This window comes from Empidonax traillii, unplaced genomic scaffold (genome assembly GCF_003031625.1).
Source record: "Empidonax traillii isolate 1590-97213 ecotype Southwest subspecies unplaced genomic scaffold, ASM303162v1 scaffold121:size1714817, whole genome shotgun sequence".
NCBI classification, from domain to species: Eukaryota; Metazoa; Chordata; class Aves; order Passeriformes; family Tyrannidae; genus Empidonax; species Empidonax traillii.
Genome location: NW_020955314.1, coordinates 361,745 through 383,091, shown reverse-complemented (window position 1 = coordinate 383,091; position 21,347 = coordinate 361,745). Strand labels below are relative to the sequence as shown.

General features: G+C 37.1%; 1 protein-coding gene across 3 annotated transcripts in view; it reads left to right on the top strand.

The window, feature by feature from the left end:
- CBLB (Cbl proto-oncogene B) overlaps window positions 1-21,347 on the top strand; it is a 128,007-nt gene that overhangs the window by 68,002 nt on the left and 38,658 nt on the right. For all 3 annotated transcript variants that reach the window (XM_027883242.1, XM_027883243.1, XM_027883244.1), the window contains 5 exons: window positions 9,188-9,344; window positions 13,145-13,266; window positions 15,573-15,710; window positions 17,267-17,354; window positions 19,662-19,793. In XM_027883242.1, coding sequence (XP_027739043.1) covers window positions 9,188-9,344; window positions 13,145-13,266; window positions 15,573-15,710; window positions 17,267-17,354; window positions 19,662-19,793 — 637 coding nt within the window. The remainder of the gene's footprint in view (window positions 1-9,187; window positions 9,345-13,144; window positions 13,267-15,572; window positions 15,711-17,266; window positions 17,355-19,661; window positions 19,794-21,347) is intronic.

The window sequence follows — 21,347 nt, the reverse complement described above, 5'->3', positions numbered from 1 at the left end:
TCAACTGCATTGGTTCATCTGAACAACTGTGATCTACCCTTGTCTTTCTCTTGCTTACACTTGACTCGTCTTCCCTAACTCATTCCCTGGAGCTCTTATTTCTAATGCTTTTCAGAGCCCCAGAGCTCTTGCCGTGCCTTTTCTAGGCTTTGTTTTTTCCTGCTTATGCAAATTTCTGTGTAGAATGCAACTTTAAGTGTGAACTTTCAGTACTAATCCTCTGACCTGCTCCATTCCTCCTGTGTGTACTTTGATAGGAGGTTTTGTGGGAGCTTTTTTGTTCATTTTTTTTACATTGTTGGGGTTTGTTTGTCTGGGGCTTTTTCTGTGTTCATTTTCACAGGGGAACACCTGTCCATGACAGGCACGTGGATGTTTGGGTTTTGTTGTTTTGTGGCTGCAGTGTGGTGTGGTATTTTTTTTGTTGTTGTGTTTGTTTGTTTGTTTGTTTTGTTAAAATCAGGAATGTTTAGGAATCAAGGCAGTTTGGGAACATCCAGTTAATTATATATGTAACCTTGGGTTTGTAGTACAGCCTGGAAGTTTTTCTTTCTGGTCAGAGGCTCCACGTTCAGACTAGGTAAATAACCCCTGTTACTGATGGTCCCAGCTCTTTTCTAATAAATGAGGCTGGTTTAGTTACCTGTCTTCTAAGCAGTGAACAATAGATCTGTGCTTGGCAGCCTTGACCTTACCTCAGGTTTAGGTAGTTGTGCTTAAGTAACTATAAAACATGTAACAATATGTATGTCAAACAGAGGAGGAAAAGCTTTGTTTGGCATTATGTTTAATCTCTTTATTAAGCAAAATGCCTGAAGCTTTTTGAACACTGTTTTCTAATCCATTTAGAAATATAGGCAGGTATGCCTGCAAGCCACATCCTTTACAATGGGCCTGTTATGACAAATTAGCTTGCAAATATGCTGGTATCACTTCCCTAGAAGCAGAGCCTGCATAAAGGTTTTGGGTGTTGCAAAAAGCTGATAAAATCTTTTTCTAACCTGCCTATCTAAAGGTAGGCCCCTAGGACTGTCTGACACCTCCAGCTCTAATTAGGTGTGCAGTGCAGTGAAGGAGTACAGGGAGGAACTATATTGTGTATTCCCTGGCTGCATCTCTGTTTTACAGGGCAAGCCTGGACTCCTCACTTCTTTGTGAAAAGCAGCACGTACTTTGGGGGCACTAAGTGATGCTGCTCAAGATTATAGCATAAATGAAAAGTAAGTTGTGTTGAATCTTGGCTTCTGATGGGTAAACTGCAGCACAAGATACAATACTGATGCAGTTTGGCCTGATTGGAAGGAGGGAATTTGAACTATTAATTTACGGGTTTTTTTCAACATAGCATGAAAACAATCTTCCTGTCTCTGAACACGAGTTGGAAGCTTTTATATAATCAATTTTATGCTCTGATTTCTTTCTGAAATATTTTGTTTTCTTTTTAAAATTTTAAATATTCTAAATAGCAAGAAGCTCGCAGATAGTAATTTATATTTTTAAGTTGACTCTTTGGCTTTCCATTCTTTAAAATGTGACATGCAGTTCCATTTGTAGAAAGCAAAATATGTAATTTGCTGAGGAATAAAATCCAAAAGATACAATTTCCATGATTTCAGTGTGTAGTTGAAAAAAAAAAAATTTCTTCAATTGTCCTTCTCCGGTGAATGGGGCACTCTTAATTTTGTTGGTTACATTTGCCTGTCTGAGCACTTGCTATAAAATTGTGCAGCTGTAATTAATTTTATTCATCCTGTTATTAATAAGTGTCATAGGATGCAGCCCTTTTTGTGTTTCAAGATAGTCAGACGTACACAAGCAGGGCTTCAGACTCATGAGCAAAATAAATGTCTAGGCTATTTGAAGTCTTCAATCATACTTAAGCTGCTCCTTTAATTTTTGTAGAAAACACTGAAATAGAACTCAGCAAGCAATTTGAATGGCTCCCTCAGAGCAACGTGCTAAGAGAATCACACATTTTTGGCCTTCAAATACTTTCTAAACTTTCATATTCCTGGTATACCTCTGTAAAACTTCTAGATAATGTCAGTGGCTAGAAAAGCTTGCCTGGAAGGGAATGCTACGTGAGAGCAACAGGTACATTGATAAGGGAAATCATCAGCCCTCACACAGGCAGAGTGTAAAAGGAGCAAACAGAACCTTTACAACTGTGAGGTTTTTTGAGTATTGCAAGTTTCAGAGGAGAGAGGGAAACCTTGGAAGTTACAGCATGTTTGGAAAAGATATGGAGAGATTAATGTGGAGTTTAGAAATGTATAGGGTGGAGATAATGAAATTTTTTATTATCTGGCTTCATACAACAGTATGAAGAAGGAAAAAATGGAGGAATTGTTTTCTCTGCAATGACAAAGTAGAGTAAGTATCCAAATTAGGGGGTATGTGAGGAGTCATTCAAAAGGCTGAATGACTGGAGTAGGGTCTCTCTGGCATTTTCACAGGCTATGAGAAGGAAGAGAACCTCTTAAAGAATATAAAGGAGCTGTCTGAAAAAGACCTAAGGAACTGACACAAGCTTTACACCATGGCAGTCAAGCTCAAGATTTTAGATTAAGACCTATAGGAAGAAAGAGCTTGGCAGTGTCAGAAGGAAGAAAACAGTGAAACTGAGAAGATGAGATTTTTTGGATTTGTCCAGATTGCTAGAGTTACAATTACTGGCGCAAGTGGTTTTAGTGGAGTGAATCTTCACCCATGGTTTACCATTATAGTTGTGTTGAAGCAAGTGCTAGTTAATGTATAGCTAAACTGTAATGTTAAACAGAACTATGAAATTGTAAGGCATGTAATCAACAGTTACATTTGTTTACAGATACTTTACTAACCCCCAGTGGGTTATAAATATGCATATAAAATGTAATCGGATAGCATCTTCATTATCCGTATTTTATTACTGTATGATGCTTGATAATTTCCCCTGATTCCTCACTCACTTTAACAGCACCTTACATCTTTTACTAGTTTTCTGTTCTGAGTAAAAGTGTGCAAAATACCACTGGGAGCAATCCTGAACTGAAAAGGAGAGTGGGTGAGATGACCTAAGAGATCTTTCAGCTTCTGAATTTGAAAGCTACAGTGAAGTCATGCAGGACTTGATAACTATTGAAATTTGTGATTTGTGGCTGTCTTAGTGTTACAGAATGAATCACCAGCAAAATGTCAGTGTTCTTAGATTTTCAATTCTCCATAGCTCTGCCATTTATTTAACTTTTAAGCTTTTATTCTTCATAATGGAACTTTAAAAATTTGAAAGCATTTCTGTTATTGTTGCCAGATAAATTGATTTTCTCCCACCTTTTACTTTCGAGAAAATAGAAATTCTTTCACTGCTGGGGTCAAAAACATTACTATTTTAATGCTCCTATACTTTTTTCCAGATGAGGCCTGAAATTATCTTTTTTATTGGAATTTATGAAAAAATGTGGCTATTGATTTCTCAGTAGCAGTTAAACAGTGTATTTCAAATTGATATTCTAAACTTTGAGTAGTTGTGGTTCTGCTGTGGTCAGTGCTTTTTGGCTCAGGATAGAACAGACATACCCTCAGTGGCTTGGGTTCAGAGAAGAAGCAGTAAAACAGGCAGACCACAATGCACAACTTATCTGACAGCTAAATATTTTTTCAAGTTAGAGAGACCTCACATAAGCTAAGTTTTAACACCTTGTTAATCCCCTTAATTTATTACTTGATTTTCTGTTCTTGCTGCTGATAGTGCCCAAGAGCCCAAGTGTCGCCTGAACACTGTAAAAATACAGACTGAAGAGTTGGTCCTGGCCCAGAGAGCTTCAAATCTGAGTATGAACTGAAGTGTAAAGGGAAGCCTAAGACAAATAGAGATTAAAGTGGAAAAGGCAGTGATCCAAGTGCTGTCACCTTCATCACCATCAAGAAGGTGTTTTGGCAACAGGAACTTTTAAGGAGAAGGATGTAAACAGGAATGGGGCATTTGGAGTGTGGTTCCTTCCTCAGCTGATCAGTAGCACAGGAAATAAGCTTATTGATATGCTTGTTTAAACTTGAGCTGGAGACAGAAGGTACTGTTCCCTGGGTGCTAGTGAGACATAAATCTCATTAGACCTTTTCCTACAAATGCAAGATGAACAAGTTTGAATAAGAAGACAGATAATACTCTAGAGAAGAGCTAGTCAATGAAAATTTGTAAGATAGAATTTAAAAACCACAGGAGGACAACAGTCTTCCTAGCTATTCTTGGTAGCTACTTGGTAAATTATATGTACAAAAGATAAAGAAAAGAAACTTGTAATACTTGGCACACAAGAGGGTGAGACAGGAGAACAGATTCTCAGTGGATAGACCAGAGAGGCAGTGTTTTAAGTATAAAAGCATGTGAAAAAAGCGTGGTGTGCTTTGGCTTAAAGGTTAGAGATCAGACTTGGAAATATATAGCAAAATGTATCCCATTGGGGACGCTTCAGGAAATGCAGACTTCTGCATCTCCTAAGGAACTTGCTGCCTCTCTAGCAATGTCCAGTTACACAGCTTTGGAAGTGGATTTTTTTTGTGGTATATTTTCCCCATTTCCTAAGACTCATTTTCTCTCTTTTTACCTTCTCTATTCAGAAGAGAGCTAGAGTCATCTGTATTTGTTCTGAATGATGTCACTATTTAATGACTGTATTGGCACGATATGGCAGAATTCCTTTTTTCCCCTTAGGATTGAACTTCTCAAGCCTTCTGTGTGTCAGTTGTTTGCTCTACAGTTCAGAAGCAGTGAAAACATGTGGCCTCCCACTTAAAACTGAAGCAGCAGTCTTAAGAAAATGCTCTGTTCAGTGGTGATAAATCAAAATCCACGTTGCTCATTGCAGCCTTGCAAAGAATGTTGTTTCTATCTGGGTCAGTATTTGCTTGAATGTTTTTGAGTTTGCTCTGGATACAGTAGTGGCCTTTTCATGTTGTGTTTTCTGGCAACATTTGAGAAAGTCTCTTGCAGACAAAAATGTTCACTGTAAGTTTAAGTTATACAGGTACTGTGTTTACCTTCCTAGACATTCTTGTGGTCTGCTCTGGTTCAAATGGAAGCAGTGTCACTTGACATTCCAGAGTAGCTGCGTCTCTGCAGTTTTACTCAAGTGCTGTACTCTGCATGCTCAGAAAATATTTACTTTCTCTCCAGATTTATTTTAATGTATTTTGCTTTTTAATAATGTAGCAGCATTCAGAGAGTTTAAGAAAATCCTGTGTAAACATGATCAGGGCAGGAGGGAAGAGAAGACCTAAATTCCTCTGCCAAATTGTTTGAAAATCACATGCTAGACACTAATCCTTTTTCTTTAAGCATATGGAAGTTGTGTGGGTGGTGTTTAAAACACTTTATTTGAGATTATAGAGTGATACTTCACTTTGATGTGTGACAATAATAGTAAATAGATACCATTCTGTGTAATAGTATTTTCAAAAAGCTTGTACTTGGATCAGAACACTTTTGAATTCGTCATTCTTCAAATATGCTTACTAGTTTTACTGTTGCAGAAGACAGGGGGAGAAGTAGTGTCATTTTGAGAGGCTTGTGGAAAAAGGGCTTATTTTAGGGTTTTTGACAGGAGAAATGGCTTGTTTTAGGGTTTTTGACAGGACTCTTTAAGAAGACAATCCCAAGGTAAATACCAAGATCCAGATAGTTTTGTTGATTTCAGTGGTGCACAGAAAACCTCTTCAGGAAATATTTTTCAGGGTCATTTGTTTTATTTTGTTTTCTTTCCTCAAATTGGCATGGATTTCTACTCTAATGATGAGGAAAGGCAGTACAAGGACCACTGTATGGATAAATAGTTTCCTAAAAGCTTGGCAGGTAAAAATTAGGTTTTCCTTGTATGTCCTTCATGTCCTTTTTCTGCTGTACAACCTGTCCCTCTCTGCTTTCTTTATATTTTTGTTTCCTTCTAGTATAATCTCTCTGAAGATTTTTGAAGTAATAGAAGGTACCATCCTCTCATATGAGGCTCCCCAGAACATTGTCTCAGCTGGAGTCAGTCATGGGCACTTCTACTTCAAGGGGTAGCTTACGTAACTACAACAAAATACCTAAAATACTCAGAAACTGCACTTCCTCAACCTGATTCTATAGAGAACTAATGCTACCAAGACGTCAAATCACATCTTTCTGATGAGCTGTAGCAGAGCTGACTGACTCATCTCCTCCTAGACAAGTGTCCAGAGGTCAGCCTAATAGCATGAGGCGTGTGCAGAATACCTGCCAACCTCTAGTGCAGGGTATCATTAGGGCACGGTGCAGCAAACATTACAAGGAGAAAGATCCCTGAAAATATTTCTAGGAGATACCTCCTATGGTTCAGCAGCTGAATGCAGCAGGCAGTGTTTCATTATGAACAGGATTCATTTTTTGTCTTCCTATACGGGCAGGTTTTTTAGATATATAAATAAATATATAAATAACAATCTAAGCATGCTATTAATTAGGACGGTCCCAATCTCAGCCTTGGTTTGATCGGTCCTGTTTCCTTTCCTCCCCACAGCCCCTGCCACCTCCCCAAATGATTAAAATAACTCTTTAGATTTGAATAATGAACAGGTGCCTTCAAAGGCTGTATATCCCCTAAAACACAAGACAGCAAGAGCAGTGGAATGTTAATTCAAACAGAAAGTCGACTTGCCAGCAATCTACGAAAGGCTCTTTCGCCCCCTCGTCACCGTGGGAACCATTCTGTGTGATCCCTCCCAGATCTCTGCCAGAGGAGGGTGTTTCTCAGGGTGCCTGGAAGGTCACCAGGTTTCATTGATGTAGGAGCTGGAGGAGAGGATGTTGCAGAAACCTTCACCTCGTGAAGACTCGGTAACACCCTCATTTCAAGTGAGTGTGTGCAGTCTGCGAGGTCTCAAAAGAGCTCAGCAATATGGAGATGTAACCTGGAGAGAGACACTGGGGGAGAAATTATCCCTGGCTGGTGCTGTTTCGAAGTACTTAGGAATGATAGCTCTATAACAGTAGCTCCTGAGTTAACATGTTTCAACAACCAATTCTCACCTTTATTTAAAAAAAGGTGAAAGACCTATTCCACAAAGCTGCAGGAAAAAAAAAAATCTGAATTTAGTGAATTTTAAATTTTTCAAACACTTGTTCTTGGGGATATCCCACAAAATAACCTTAGATGTTACTTCATTAGCTGATCACTCATTTCCCAACATCTTGTTTCTGTCTTAGCCAAGTCTTAGTGAACAGAGCTCTAAAAACATATTCTTCTGAAGACTTTTGTTTGTTTCCTCTATTGCTGGTGGAGTTTTGGGGGTGCAGGGTGTTAGTGAATAGGTAGCTGAAGATCCTACTTACTAATTGCATCTAACGAACATGGTTTTGTGAAACTGTCTTGGGCAAGGCATGAAAAACCAGTTCTAAAGGTGTAGTATGGTTATGATTATATCTGATAGATTCTCTTATTGGTTTTTATTTATGGGTTATTGTCTCAACCCTTAAAAAAAAAACCAAAAAAGCAACAAAACAAACACCCCGTCCCCCCAAAACACACCAAAAACCTGCAAACAAAACCCCAAAAACAAAAAGCCAGAAAAACCCACAAACTTTTCTAATCCTGTTTTGGTATGATCCCAGTGCTGTAGGCGTTTAGGATGGTTTACAAAGAGAAGCAAAAAATATTTCAGAGCAGGGTTACAGGAACTAAATAAGCAGTAGGCACTTGAAATAAGGCAACTTTAATACCACAGAAGCACTGACTTTTTTTTAGTTTTTTTTTTTTTTGTCTGCATTTAGTGCAATGTTTCATTCTCTCTTTACCCTAATGAAAATTTGATGTGCATTCTTTCTTAAATGGCATCTGATGTGGTATCTCTCTTCAGCTCTTTGTGGTTTCCTGTTTTTCATACACAGATGAAAGTATCTGCTGAGATCTATTGAACTTCCCATTTTGTCATTTATGACTTTCTCAGTATAAGCCTCCACGTAACAAGTAGATATTTTTGCACTTAGAAGTGTATTGAATGTCTTCTGCAACAGAAATGCAGGAATGTGTCTTTAGTGTTGTACTTCAAATTACTACTTGTTTTAATTTAGATTAACTGTATACTATTTGTTATGCAGAACCAACTTAATACAATCAGTCTTCCCCCTCCCTTTATCCTAAGTAATATACTTTCTGCGTGAGAAAATACCTAGGAAAAGTAAGGCAATTTGGACTAATAAAGTTTGCAAGAAATGTGAGTTTGCGAGGCATGTGTCTTTTGTTGATTTATCTGTTACTAACAAAGTATTGCTATGAATGTGTGAGATCTTGTCCTGAACCACTGTAGTGGTTAATAGTTATATGTTGGTTATATTTTGGTTAATTAAAATGTTTTAAAATATTTTTTAACCTGACCTCAATGTGAGGCAGAACATTTTTAAGAGAAGGTATTATGGCTTTGCAAACTTTGGATTTAACCCTTAGGACATGAGAAGAATTGCTATTCTTGAACAATTTCTTATAGTTTTGAGAGTGATGAAATAAAGTACATTCAAGTGATCAGCCTCACGTTAGATTCCAAATACAGCTCTCTGGTTGATAAAATAACTAACCTGCATTATCTCCAGCTATGCAAATAGAAACTGAATTTGACAGAACATGGCTTTGTGTATTAGAGAGGATAAATTTAATTTCCTGTCTATTAAAATTCATGTAACTGTCATGGGCTATGTATGACAGGGCTTTGACCGCTATCAGTGATATTTGGTTGATTGCAGTCATGTTACTTGACCAGTGTTTGTGAACTTCAGCTATAAAAAAAAAATCTCATCAGATACTAAATTGATCCTTATAGCTCTGAGACGAGAGGTTGTGAATAAAGGAGTTCTTTACCAGCCACAGAGCTGGACCTTTCCATTATTTTTGAGGGTGTGAGATTAGTTGCTACACCTGCTTGGTAGGGTAGTTCAGTTTCTTCAGAGTTCTTTTTATTATTCTTCTATGGAAGCTTGAATATTTATCATTGTAAAATAAATGACACTTTGACTGTATTTAAAAGAAGGTAAACCATCCTTTTATTTGCTTAGGCTGCTTTCAGAAGTTTTTAATAGTTTTTAATTTTTTTTTTGTTTGTAGAGAAACCAAAGTAATGTTCCACTTCAGATCTCATGTCTAAATGAGGTATCGAGTCTTAAGTATGTGCTTTATTGAATTTATAATTTCTGTCCCTCTCATAGAACTATAGTGCCATGGAAAGTATTCAGGCAGTGCCTTCATGAAGTTCATCAGATTAGCTCTGGTTTGGAAGCAATGGCTCTTAAATCTACTATTGACTTGACCTGCAATGACTACATTTCAATTTTCGAATTTGATATCTTCACGAGATTATTTCAGGTAAGATTTGAAAATTTTAGATACTTGTGTGAATTTGAGAAACTTAATGCCCTGAGACCAAGGAAGCAGATTTTCTTGAAAAACTAAAAGAACTGAAACACTATAATTCAGATGCAAATTGTGCATTTCTTTTAGTCCTTCAGCGATGTTTGGGACAGCAACACCTACATCTGAAAAACTGAAAACATCACCAAAAGCTGCTTCATTTCTGCACATATCTACTGTTATTACAATATCTTTGTATTTGCTGCTTACTTTTCACTATTTTTAAATTTATTCCTAGAAATGCAGGTCTCCAGGTAATCTAAGTTTTAGTTGTGTTTTTTATTGTGCTTTTGTATCTCTGGATACTTACTTGAAGTGTTTCTACAAATACATAAGGAAAGTTACATATTACTATTTTTTAGGCTAAATGTAAGCCTAACTCTTTATCAGCATATTTTTATCATTAATGCATTGCTGTTTATTTACAATTATAAGGAACTGTGTTTGGGAAACGCATTAATTATATTATTTTTAATAGGCAATATTTATCTGAAAAAAGCTTGTTATATGCCGCTGTTAACCTTGTGTCCCTTCTGCAGAATATACTTCAAGTATTTTAGTCGATACAGAAGGCTATGCTGGTTTGCATCCTTAAAAGATGTATTGATTCTGAATTTGTCACTTTGGATATTTCTTTTGTATATAGGAGTCACTGAGATATAAAACTATTTATTTGATCATTTAGTTTCTTTACCCTGTATGGTAATGAACTCATGCAGAGTCTCAAGTTGCACTAGGGGAAGTTTAAACTGGATGTTAGGAAAAAATTCTTCACTGGAAGAAGAGACATGATTTAATGGGGGTTCGACAAAGCCTTTTGGAAATATGTTCAAAACACCAATTTTACAGTTTTTGCCTGGGTCTGTGTTTGTTCTGTTTGCCATGTTGTCCCGTGATAATCATTGTTTAGCTGTCTTAGTTTTGATGTTATGGGAAAGGGTGTCGTTATGAAGTTGATGCTAAAATTTGGCAGGGTGATTAATGGTTTTATTGTACAGTGTTTTGAATTTGATCATCTTTTCTTTGAGTCTAAACTATCACAGTTGAAAATGTTAATGGTGTCAGTAGTCTTTCTGTTTAATTTAACCACAAACATCCGTCACTTACTCTCTTCATGAGGCCATTGGTGGTTTGATTCATTATTTTGCCTTCCGCTAGAAAAAGGGAATTGGCAGTACTGATACATCTAAGGAGAGAAGACTGGTAAGGATTAACTTTTAATTTGACAAAGAAGCAGACAGATTTTTTTGCCGAACAGATTACCAGCTGGTGCAATAGCTGCCTAACTGTTGAAGTGAACTTGCACTGAACTTGGTCTGAGAACCTCTCCCAGAGGTTACATTTTGTTTCTCTGGTTTTTAAACAGCTTCTGTAACTGTATGCATACACCCACAGAGAGAAAATCCCAATTAGGTAATCAAAACACTGTTTTGCCAACTGTGGGTTGTGTTACAGAAAAGCTGCATTTGTAATGATGCTTATTCACAGGGGAAAGCAAGGCTATTTTTTATGGAGATCCTGTAAAAGTGAAGTTGCTCCCCCTGCCTTTGCTCTATATGTAAGCACAGCTTTAAGTGCTGTGTTCCCTGACCAGGGAGAAAGTTAGCATGGCAGAATCTCTAGATGATTTGAAGGAAAGCATTCTCTTACTGTTAATATGTTCATTTAAGTTTCCCTTCAATACAAAAATATTTCCATAGAAGAGAAAGCATACAAATCTTTTTCCATGTAACATTTCTGCTTTTGTAATACTCTGTGTATGCATGGCAAGCTATGAGTTCTTGCCTTTTGATTTTTCAGTCATGGTGACACGTCCATCTCCTCAGAGAGGAGATGGTTTGAGTTGGAAGGGACTGTAAAGATCATCTAGTTCCAACCCCCTCACCATGGGCAGGGGATACCTTACATTAGACAAGGTTGCTCAGAGCTCCATCCAACCTGGCCTTAAACACTTCTGGGGATGGGGCAGCCATGACTTCTTAGGACAACCTTTTCCAGTACCTCACTACTCTCACAGTAAAGGATTTCTTCATAATATCTAATCTAAACCTACGCTCTTCCAGTTTGAAACCATTCCCCCTTGTCCAGTCAATCCATGCTCTTGGAAAAAGTCTCTGTCCAGCTCTCTTGCAGGCCCCTTTAGGTACTGGAAGGATGCTCTAAGGTCTCCCTGGAGCCTTCTCTTCTCCAGGCTGGACAGTCCCATCTCTTTCAGCCTGTCTTGATAGGAGAGGTGCTCTATCCCTCTGATCACCTTCGTGGCCCCTCTCTGAACCTGCTCCAGCAGGTCTATGTTCTTGGGCCCAAGAGCTGGATGCAGTCCTCAGGTGGGGTCTCACCAGAAGCAGAGTAGAGGGAGAATCACCTCCCCTGACCTTCTGTTGCAGCCCAGGATGTGGTTGGCTTTCTGGACTGCAAGTGTACATTGCCGGCTCACGTCCAACTTCTCATCCACCAGCACTCCCAAGACCTTCTCCACGTGGCTGCTCTCAATCCCTTCTCCACTCAACCTGTACTTATGCTTGGGATTGCTCCGACCCAGGTGCATGACCTTGCACTTGGCCTCATCGAGCTTGTGGATGTTGAAGGAGCTGGCAAGATGCAGAATTGCATCTAGGATTGAGATTTAATTTTTTTCCCTTGCTTTTGTACAAATTTGAATGCTAGGTTTCTTACGACCTCTGTGCTGAAACCTATCTTCTACTCCACGTGTCGGATTTGAAGAGGTATTTTAAAATAAATAGGTATTTATCTGTGTTTAAGCAGTGGTTGGGATTTGCCTGGGAAAGGTAACATACTCTCAAGCAGAACTGTTAGGATAATCTGCTTGAGCATATCATGCAGCATTTCATCTCTGCCTGATAAGCCCTTAGAAGTTCTTTTAAAGGGAATTTGCTGGGCACATAGGAACACAAGCCTCTTGTCTTGTGTTGCTTAACTTCACCTGTCTTGATCTTTTGAGAAATAGATAAAAAAAAAAATCCCGAAACCATTCAGAGGCAGTTTCTTGACTCTCCAAATGCTGGCAATGGACATTTATGTACTTGTATTAATCCATGACTTAAAATAATTATCCTTCATTTACAGTAAAGGACTGATCTGTATTCTTTGAAGTGATAGCACACCAGGCATGTGTCACTGAGTTTTGTGATGCATTTGCTGTTCAGGTCAGCAAAGACTCTGGTGAAGGGCTGTCGATATTTGTTTTGTTTTCTATCTTTAATACCATTATGGTGACTGAAGAGATCAAGAAGTAGAGAAAAAATAAGGAATGACAGCTCAAATTAGTGGCTTTATTAGGATTCATTTGTTAGTGTTACTTACCATTAACTATGAAAGTGCTTCAGGACCTCTCAAGAATATGCTTAATTGTGTTTTTAATAAACCATCATGGAGTCATATTTTTCAAGTTCTAACTAAACGCAATGTTTAATATTTTATGTAGCTACAAATAGAAGGTCTCTTAAAATTAAGGTCTTGAAATCTTCATCAAAAAATTTGTGCTTGATTTTCTTGGAATAATTCTTTTGAAGGAGCACTTGTAGCAAAGGTGGGTATATAGAACAGTCTTTTGTACCGTTTAGACCTTAACCAAAAGTGCATAATTTTCAACTGAGGCTAAAACACTCTAGGTGTCTCTGACATACAGGCTTTTATTTAGTTTTATTAGAAACTTTATTTAGTTTTATTTAATTTTATTAGAAATACAGAACTACCTGGCTGCATTTGTTTAATTGTTTTTCCTTTCTTTTTAGCCGTGGGGCTCAATCTTACGGAATTGGAACTTCTTGGCTGTGACGCATCCTGGATATATGGCATTCCTGACATACGATGAAGTGAAAGCAAGGCTGCAAAAATACAGCTCTAAGCCTGGGAGGTGAGAGGTTTCACTGGTTATTGCTTTCCAAATAAACTTGTTGTCTGAGAACCTAATTATTCTAGGTTCATACTTCTATATTGCATGTTATTTAACTCTCACTGCAGCATTGAAGGAGTGAATTTTTGGCTTTTTTTTTTTTTTTCCTTGTAACTGAGTTAATCAGAGAACTAGTAGGCTTCATTGATATCAAAATGTATTTTTGAAAATAGTTTAATACTAAAGTTCTGAACTGCACATTTAAGAAATGCTGACCTTTTAGATTTTAAGACATAGGAACTTCATAAACGTTATCTGGCCATAATTCTGCAGTGCTGTGAAGCAAAAAAATACCATGTTAGCACTGTAAAGTCTAAATAAATACAAATAAACAGAAGTTGAAAATACGTTGCTTTTCCTTTCTTCTTTGAATTAGGTATAACAAACAGTGCATTCTTGAAAAGCATATTTGAAAATTCAAGTTGCTTTTCAAAGTTTACGATGAATTTTTACTTAATAGTAGAGTAAAAATCATGGTAACGCATTCAAGTTATGAATTTAATCAGTGCTTATGTACTGCTTTTGTATTCATATTTGTTTTTTCTTTACCCATAATCATTCTATATGATAAACTCCTCACCTAGAAAAACCATCAGTCAGAAAAAAGATCATGATATGTAGAGGTTTTAAATAATATCTGTGTGGTGCTGTACATATTGAAATATTCAAGCTGAACTTTTACCATTTATGCCACTGTTGTCGTGGGCTTTTTTTCTTCACTCCGAGTGGAGAAATAAAAATCCATTAATGAATTTCATCTATATTAGTTACTTTTTATTTTACTAGTTTTATCTTACAGGTATGAAGATTTTCCCTTACATCTACTTGTCTAAATTTGCTGCAGAATCACATGTATTCACAGTTGAAGTGCATTGTCTTGAAACTTGTTAGAGACCTCTGTCAACAGTTATATCCATATCCAGTACTCACTTTCTTTTGGTTATTAGCAAACGGTATACTGTATCTTGTTAAGTTACCCAAGTGGTCAAGTGCATATGTACAAAAATCTCGTGGTTCTGATAGAAGAACATTGTTTTTTAGCTTGGTACTCATGGTCACTACTAGTCAGATAACTAGATTGCTTTTGAGAGTGATTGCTATACTTAGTATTTTCACTATTATTGATCCCAGTTCTGTGATAGAGAAATTATCCAAAGTTGCTTTTATGTTTTGTGTAAATAGAGAGTTAGTTTCAAGATAGCTTTCTATTGCATATCAGAAAATTACTTTCTGATTGCATTGGTGAAATGCTGGAGTGTGAAAGAGGAGATAGGAAGTGAAATTGCTTCTTTAATCTGTCTGAAATATCCTGGAAATTACAAGATTCTGTTCAAATGAATGGTTACTACTTCAATGTAATGTGAGCCCTATTGAAGGTTGCAAGAGCTTTGCCAAACTTCAGGGAGGCTTAGATTTCTCACATTAATTTGAAAGGAAATAAAATATTGATGTATAATTAAGGAAAGCTGCTCTATAGTACCAAGTTGAGTTTGTGGTATTTCACTATGGGATGCTTTTCAGCGTGAGGTTTTTGCATATGAGGTTTTTGCATTCTGACATGAAAATGGACTAGAAACACTCTACATCCACAATACTGTTGCCTATAATCTTCCTTTTCTTCTGATTGTGCACTGTCTGCATTATTTATACTCCCAGCTATCACCTGTACACACAGAAGTATTTAAATTTAAGTCCAACTGTTTTGGTAATATTTGTTATTTTCTGAAGTAGAAGTGATATTTCTTCTGCCCTGTTCACCTCTACAGGTTCACACAAAATTAACGTTGCTAGTAGAGCTTGTTTTATCATTCATCTTTACCTTTCGTGTTGCATCTAAAGATGCTTTATGTTTCCCCTTCCATTCATTCATTCAGTTTATTGGCCTGCCTATTCACAAAAGTTGTACGTTGTAGCTATGCAGACTTGCTAATGTAATGCACTCTTTTTGAAGAGGTTTATGGGCATGGCTAAATGTGACTGTTCACAGTGAATGTGTGGCTTTCACTTCGAGAACTAAAAAGCAAGGAGGTGAAAAGTTGGGAGTAGGGAACTGCTGTTACTTTATTTCTGCCCGTGAGAAACTGACAGTGTAAAAGATGCAGGTTTATTTAAGGTTATACAAAAAACACATGGCAGAATTGGGGATCTGACCCCAATCTTCAGAGACCTAATTCAGTGCCTTAACCAGAGGCTGTCCTTGCTCTCTTCACTTGATTTGCTGAACTCTGATTAACAACCGACTTTTTATTTGTCTTGTTTTTATCAAGCTACATTTTCAGACTGAGTTGCACTCGCCTGGGACAGTGGGCCATTGGGTATGTGACTGGTGATGGGAACATACTGCAGACCATACCTCACAATAAGCCTCTGTTTCAAGCTTTGATTGATGGCAGCCGGGAAGGATTGTAAGTACAAATTCCTGTAGTCACCATGGGTATGAAATCCTTATTTCCTTGTTCTTCTAATACTTATATGGGTAGTTAAAGATCTTTAGAACAGAGAATCTGGATATTGTGGTTAGCATTCTGCGGAGTTTGAGGACCATCCTTTTTATTCGTTTGAAAGACACTTGTTTCTAGTTAATTCCATTAGCCAAAGTTCCTGAAAGTTAACCGAAGTCATATCTCATAGGAAGTAATTCTGTAGGAAAATAAAATCAGACAGCTGTTGCATTGATCCCTCCTTACCTTCCCCAAGAGTCCCAAATGCACTTAAGCTTATTGAGCAGTTACTACAGCCAGTTACTCGTTTCTAACTCAGGACAATGATGTGAAAGCTATGTAATTGCTTTTTTATATATTGTGCAGCCAGGACATGTTCCGCGGTCTAATAGTTTACTGAAAAGATTTATAATTATTAGAGAATTAGGTTTAGAGGGAGAAGTAGTGCATTTTTACTAGGATGGCTGAAGTAACAGACAAATTTTTGCTGTCAGAATCTTTTGACTGAGATACATGTTTTGGTATATCTGAAATTATTTATATAAATTCACATATATATACATATATATAATGTGAAAGAAAACAGAAAGGCAGTTGATCAATTCTCAAAAAAAGATTGAAAAATCCTTTGCAATCTTGCAGGTTTTCTCAGTCCTGCAGAGTCTACCATTTTTTTTCCAGGTATGATGATTTCATACCTGTAATAAAACCTCACTAATATTGATAGTGTTTCTCTTTGACAAAAACTGAGCAAGGAGAAACTAGGGCTGTGGATATTGCAGAGTGAAGTTTATGTAGCTTCTGAAAACTTTCTCGTTGAGTGGCTTAACAACATGAGACTTTCAAGAAAGTGTTTCCAAGTTACAGGTGACATAAATCGGAATATAGAACAACTCGGGTCCTCTGTCATATCATTTAACCTATTGTTTATTTCCTACATGATGCCCCCACATCATTTCTTGTGTAAAGTCCAGTCTGCATCATGAATTCTTAGTGCAGATTCTTGTCATTATATACACAGATAGGCACATATATAGTGTTATGATGTATTATATATATCATAATACACACTGATATACACAAATGCATATTACCTGCTATTCTGCTGCTTTACTTGAAATAGTCTGTGGAGTTTCCGAGCATGATGCTCTCAGTGGAGAAATCACTAGGAACATATGCAAGTATAAGCTCACTGTGAAACAAAGATGAAAAATAATGTTCTGTTGAGCTACCACTACAAAGTTATCTGCTAATCAAAGCTCAGATGCATTGTGGAGGTAGCTATGCATGTGATGTCAAAGTCTTTCCTGTGCTTTTATAAATCGTCTTGAGCATATGTCAAAATGCATATGTAGCAATTCAGTTGCACCCAGAAGATAAAAACGATGGCTGAGGAAAGGTGATTCATTTTAGTTAGTGTCTCCTGGAACTTATTCTGCCCCCATGAAGTGTTATGGGTATGAATTAGCTAATAAAACTAAAGAAATATGCATATTTATAACAGTCTTCTTGTGATGCAGCTATCTGTTCCCAGATGGAAGAAGTTATAATCCTGATTTGACAGGATTATGTGAACCCACACCACACGATCACATAAAAGTCACACAGGTATGTTGCAGAATTTGTCAGTTACTTTGTAACCTTCACTTCCCTGAGTCTCTCATCTAGAAGTGCTAATAAGCTTTTATTAAAATGTGAACAATAAATTCATAAGAGTGAAAACCTGTTGATAGAAGAGTTTAGATGAAGACAGGATAATAATCCTTTAAACTGTAGAGCTGATGGTGATGCACACAGCATGTCTTCAGAGTTTTGTTTATTGTAAGCCTCTTCCAAGTGAGAAGTGTTTCAACAGTTATTAAAGTTTTTTCTGATATTTATGTGACAGGTTTATGTACCTTCTTCTTTCCTTGCTAATAGCAGATGGGAATACAGAAACAAAATGATGATCAAATAATATTTTTGAAGCCTCAGTAGGAATTGTACAGTTTGTTGACAGGTCCAGGAGGAACAATATAGTTCATACATCACAAAGGTACCAGTTCTAGGGTCTCTCTCCTTTCTTCTTTGTCTATTGGGCTAATTAAAATAGAGATCAGGGAAAAGCAGCTGGAATAATTAGATACCTAAATGGAGTCACTTTGTAGAGAATTGCAGGGAAAATTAGAATATGTAGTTGTGTTTATAGTCTTGTTAAGTGAAGATATGATTAATGTGCAGATATTCAATAGTCAAGTAGTAGGAAGTAGCCATCACAAGACAAGTGCCTGAATAAAAATGGTGTTGAAATTACACAAGAAGGTTAAGGCATACTGACTGTGTAGACCTTTTTTCCTGAAAAAAGTGTCTGGATATGTTCAAGGAAAGACATCAAGCTAGATACAAGCCGTACTGTTTCAGATGGTCTTTATTTTTTCAGAGCAGACAGGATGACCTGCTAAATATTTTGTAATTCTGAATGCTCTATGTGCATTCCACCTCCAGAAATATTTTAGAAAAGAATTATACTTTACCATCTATGGTATTATCAGGAATACTGTTATGAAGATGTTAGTTTTGTAAGCAAGAGAATTCGTAGAAACAATTAAGTGGAGAAAATCTGAGTGCTTCCACTTATCTGACTTCCTTCTTTTCCCTCCAGCCTTAAAATAATAATGAAAGAGTGAAGCAGAGTTACCAGGTATTTGTGTTGCAGAGAGCAATGTTCCAACCCCATATCTTCACTTTTTCTCAAGGAAAGGAGAAGCAGCACATTATCAGTGATTACCTTGTTCTTCACAAGCCAATCATTTTGAATCAGTTGAATGAATTCAGTTGTTTCTGAAGCTGTAGTTATGAAATCATTAGCTGATTTTGATGGTTGTTCAACAGTCTGAATTATATGAATGCTGCCTTAAATAATACATAACTGAAGAGGTTTAAAGCTGTCACTAGAGCTGCTTAAACTATGAAAAGATGTTATGAAAGTGGCTGCAGGGCTAGATTGCTGCAGATGGATTCTTTGCCAGAGTTTTATCATAAACATCTTTAGTGCATACTGACTAAAACTGCAGATATGAGCTGTCTTTTATTTTCTCTTTTTGTTAGCCTCATCTCCTCTCACTTTACTTAGCAGTAGATGCTTATTTTCCTGTGACCTGGATTCTACTTATTTTACACTTTCAAAATCTGATTTTTCAAGACTAAAAAAAAAGCTCTATTTCTCTACAAATGCATTTAATTGTCAGTTCCCCAACAATACCTAATTCTAGAAGACTGTTCTGGATTCAAGTTTCATCTATTATTTATTCTCCTGAAGATGTTCTTTTACCTTCCAGTCAGTCTTGTAAGGATGCAAAGTACTGAATGATCTGTGCATGGCTATTGGCATGTTATCCTGGGGTGTATTTGTGCCATACTTCCTTCACACCGGTGAGCCATACTACCATACTGCATCCTTGCTGTAGGTAGAAAGCCCTCTTTCTTGACAATTTCCAGTCCAATACTTTTCTTAGTCCTAAATTCATACTTAGAAAAGGAAATCCCAGTTTTGTTCCCCTTCATCACTTCATTTCTCACTTAGAATCACATGTTCATTGTCCTCTCCTCTGAGGTGTGACCAAGGAAAAGCAAGATGTATGCCTTGTGTGGTAGTTACATGTGAGAAGTCTGTACAAAACCTAATAGGCACAAGTATTTAAATATTTTGTGCCATGAATTGTGGTATCTCATAGATTTGAAGGAGCAAATATGTAAGCTGTTTCAGTTACCTTAGTGTGGCTTTTAAATAGATCAGTAGCAAGAGTTTCCTTGTCTAAGTAAAGCAGGTTGGAAAACAGGGCACTTGGAGAAATGCTTGTCACTATTAATGCTTAAGTATATTTTTTGTGAACCCATCATAGGAAAGAATAATCACTTGACTTTCTTTTGTTACAGGAACAGTATGAATTATACTGTGAAATGGGCTCCACTTTTCAGCTGTGTAAAATCTGTGCAGAGAATGACAAGGATGTGAAGATAGAGCCTTGTGGACACCTTATGTGCACTTCTTGTCTTACAGCATGGCAGGTACTGTTGTAGTTCAATTAGTGGAGAAGAGGATGGATTTCTCTGTTACATTCCTAATTACAGTGTGGGTAAATGTTTACTCTTCCAGGTACAAGGATGTATATATTTGAAATAATAAACTTTTTTGTTTTGCAGACCAGAAATCTGTGAAAAATAAAGCTCCAGAAGTGTTTACTATCTGGACTTGTAGTCTTGCCAGGATCATTTGCTGACTGCTACTGAATGCAAACTATTTCCTGAGTGTAGTGCCTACTCAGACAGTGCAAGCTGGGCATTTGGTGCCAATTCAGCCACCCAGGTCACTTCATGATGTATTCGAAAGGCTCAAAAAGGACAAGTAGCAGCTTGGGGGAATGGATAACTAACTAGACAGCATTTTATAAAGAGGAGGGATGACTTTAGTGAGGGAAGGATTCAGTCAGTAGTACAAGTCATGAAGTGGACTGTGGAAAATAACCTTAGGATTCGTGTGTTTCACATTAATAACAAGCAAAGCACTAAACCACCTTGCTTTAGATGGTTGTTGGACTAAGACATGGAATGGAGGGGAAACTCCGTTCACTCAATGTCATTTACAGAATATCCAAAAAACACAGAGACTTTCTGGGTTAGAGTGTTTTGTCCATCTGTGTTTGTGGATATACTAGTATGGGGGAAATAGAACTGGTACCTTTAGTTCAGCACAGTTGACCAGTATTTGACCTAAAAAGTGGTATTGAAAGCAGAGGCCATTCCTTGTTACAGCTTCAGACTTTCCCCTAATAGATGCTTCTTAAACTGTATCAAACTGTCTCAAACTGTGCTTCTTCCCTTCCTCTTTCTTCTTCCTTACCTGTATTTTATGGGGAGAAGTAAGGGTCATCCAATTGTCAGACAGACTCTGTTCCACAGTTAGGCACCATTCTTTGCTTGCAAATTTAGTGAGAAGAGTAAAAACAATCCTTGACTCTAGTCTATTTTTGACTTGGTTTTAAATGAGTTTGTCTCAGTTAATGGGTTTTCATTCTTATGTATGACATACATCTTCAAGTACTATAGTTCTTCTTTTCTAATTAAGAAATTTTCTATCTAATTGACAAAGCATCACTGGCAAACCAACACGATATATCAGAAGTATCATTTGAGTTTTTCTTCCATTAGCAATAAAGCTTGCTGAAAAAGAAGTCATCTCAGTTTCCAGTTTTGTGTTCTTTGTGATGTATGAGTTTGATGCTCCAAACACAAGTCTTTCAAATTGCCTGTACGTCAGAAATTCTGAGGAAATTCCATTTGAGGCATACCCAAATAAGAATATTTATTTTACTTCTAAGCAGCTGCTGAGATGGAACAGTTTCTCATTTCAGGAGTACCCTTCCTCTGTTGTTTCAAGTTTCATTCTGAATGACAGGCATAGAGGTCTGACTATGCTGATCGTTGACTTAAAAATTTTTGAAAAATTCTGAGGTCTTGTAGATTTTGGGTTTTTTTTGGCTCAGCTGACGGGGCAGAAGGACTGAAATTGCTGGTTTTTTGATTGATGGATGTCTCATGGCACGATAGCAACATGGTCCAGTG